The 1,443-nt window shown below is 36.4% G+C and overlaps 1 protein-coding gene across 1 annotated transcript in view; it reads left to right on the forward strand.

Moving 5' to 3' along the window:
• NBEAL1 (neurobeachin like 1) overlaps nt 1–1,443 on the forward strand; it is a 211,707-nt gene that overhangs the window by 67,444 nt on the left and 142,820 nt on the right. The window contains exon 10 of the mRNA XM_008073238.2: nt 996–1,302. Within this exon, the coding sequence (XP_008071429.2) occupies nt 996–1,302 (307 nt within the window). The remainder of the gene's footprint in view (nt 1–995; nt 1,303–1,443) is intronic.

The raw sequence follows: 1,443 nt of genomic DNA on the forward strand, positions 1-1,443 counted from the left end.
TCTGGGTGACCGAGTGAGATTCCAACTCAAAAAAAAAAAAAAAAAGAAAGAAATCCTTATTCTGGATGGCTATGTGTTCAGAAATACATTAGAGTTTCTATTAGTAAGTAACGTGGGGAAGATTGTTGTTTTCGCCATCAGCAGTTTATTCCATAATAGTGCTTGTTATTACTGATATTATTTATTTTATTGATAATAATATGCTGAACGGCCCAAGTGTGTTTACTTTCAGATGATTTCACATAACTATGTTCTGTTTCATTATATTTATTTCAGTTTGACAATTTAGATCACTATATATTGTTTATTTCCAAATTTTCCTGGTCACCTTGGTATAGCTACCAATCATTTAGTTATAGAGTTTCAGAAATGTATTTATGGAACCAGAGCCAAGCCAATCATCTTATGTATCTTAATAATTTGGGAAGATTTTGCTGTAGTCTACAGAAAACCTGAGATTTAACCAATATGAAGTGTTGTTGTTCTTGCTTAAGATATCCAGATATAGGCAGTTCTGGGCTGGAATACCATATCCATGGTAACATTAAGGACTAAGGTTCCTTGATATTCCTATCTTATCCTCTGTAGCCTGCTACTTTAATTGCTGAGCTTGTCTTCTAGTAATATAAAGATGGTTCCCAGTATTATTGTTTGTATTCTAGACAGGAATAAGGTGAAAGGTTGTGGACAAAGGGTCCTTCCTATTTTATTTGTAACGTGATACTCTCTTCATAGTCTACTGCTCTAAATCCTTGACCAGAACTGTATCACTTGGCTACCCTTAGTTGCAAGAGAGGTGGAAAGTGAGTTTTCTGTTAGGAGGAGGAGGCTTAATATTTATAAAACACTAGGAAAATCAAAGTATCTGTTAAAAGATGTTTATATGTTGATTTATTAAAGGAAAAAGTTGTCTACAGATTTATTTAATTCTCTTTGCAAACATATAGAACCTTGATTAGGTTTGGGTTTCTTTTTTATTGTCTCTACTGTTTCAGAGGAATGCTTTGCAAGCAATTTCTCCAGCCACCATGGAAGTTCTCATGCGAGTTTTGGCAGATTGTGATTCTTGGGAGGAAGGAGATCCTGAAGAAGTAGGGAGGAAGGTAGAACTCACTCTGAAGTGCCTTATAGAAGTGGTGCACATCCTTCTCAGTAGCAGCTCTGACCAGCGTCAAGTGGAAACCAGTACTATTCTGGAGAACTATTTTAAATTGCTAAATTCGGATCATTCAGCCTTACTAAAGCAAAAAAGGTCCAGACAGTGGGAAAGCCGATTTATAGCTCTGCAAATAAAAATGCTGAGTAAGTATTACACAAAGACAGTTTTCTCCCAGTCTGTTTTGTATTTTCATATTTCCCACTTTCTTTTGAAATACAAGGATGTGCCGGGCTTGGTGGCTCAGTCTGTAATCCCGCGCCTTTGGGAGGTTGAGGTGAGTGGAT

Source organism: Carlito syrichta, unplaced genomic scaffold (genome assembly GCF_000164805.1).
Source record: "Carlito syrichta isolate Samal-C Ts95f unplaced genomic scaffold, Tarsius_syrichta-2.0.1 Scaffold315782, whole genome shotgun sequence".
Classification (NCBI taxonomy): domain Eukaryota; kingdom Metazoa; phylum Chordata; class Mammalia; order Primates; family Tarsiidae; genus Carlito; species Carlito syrichta.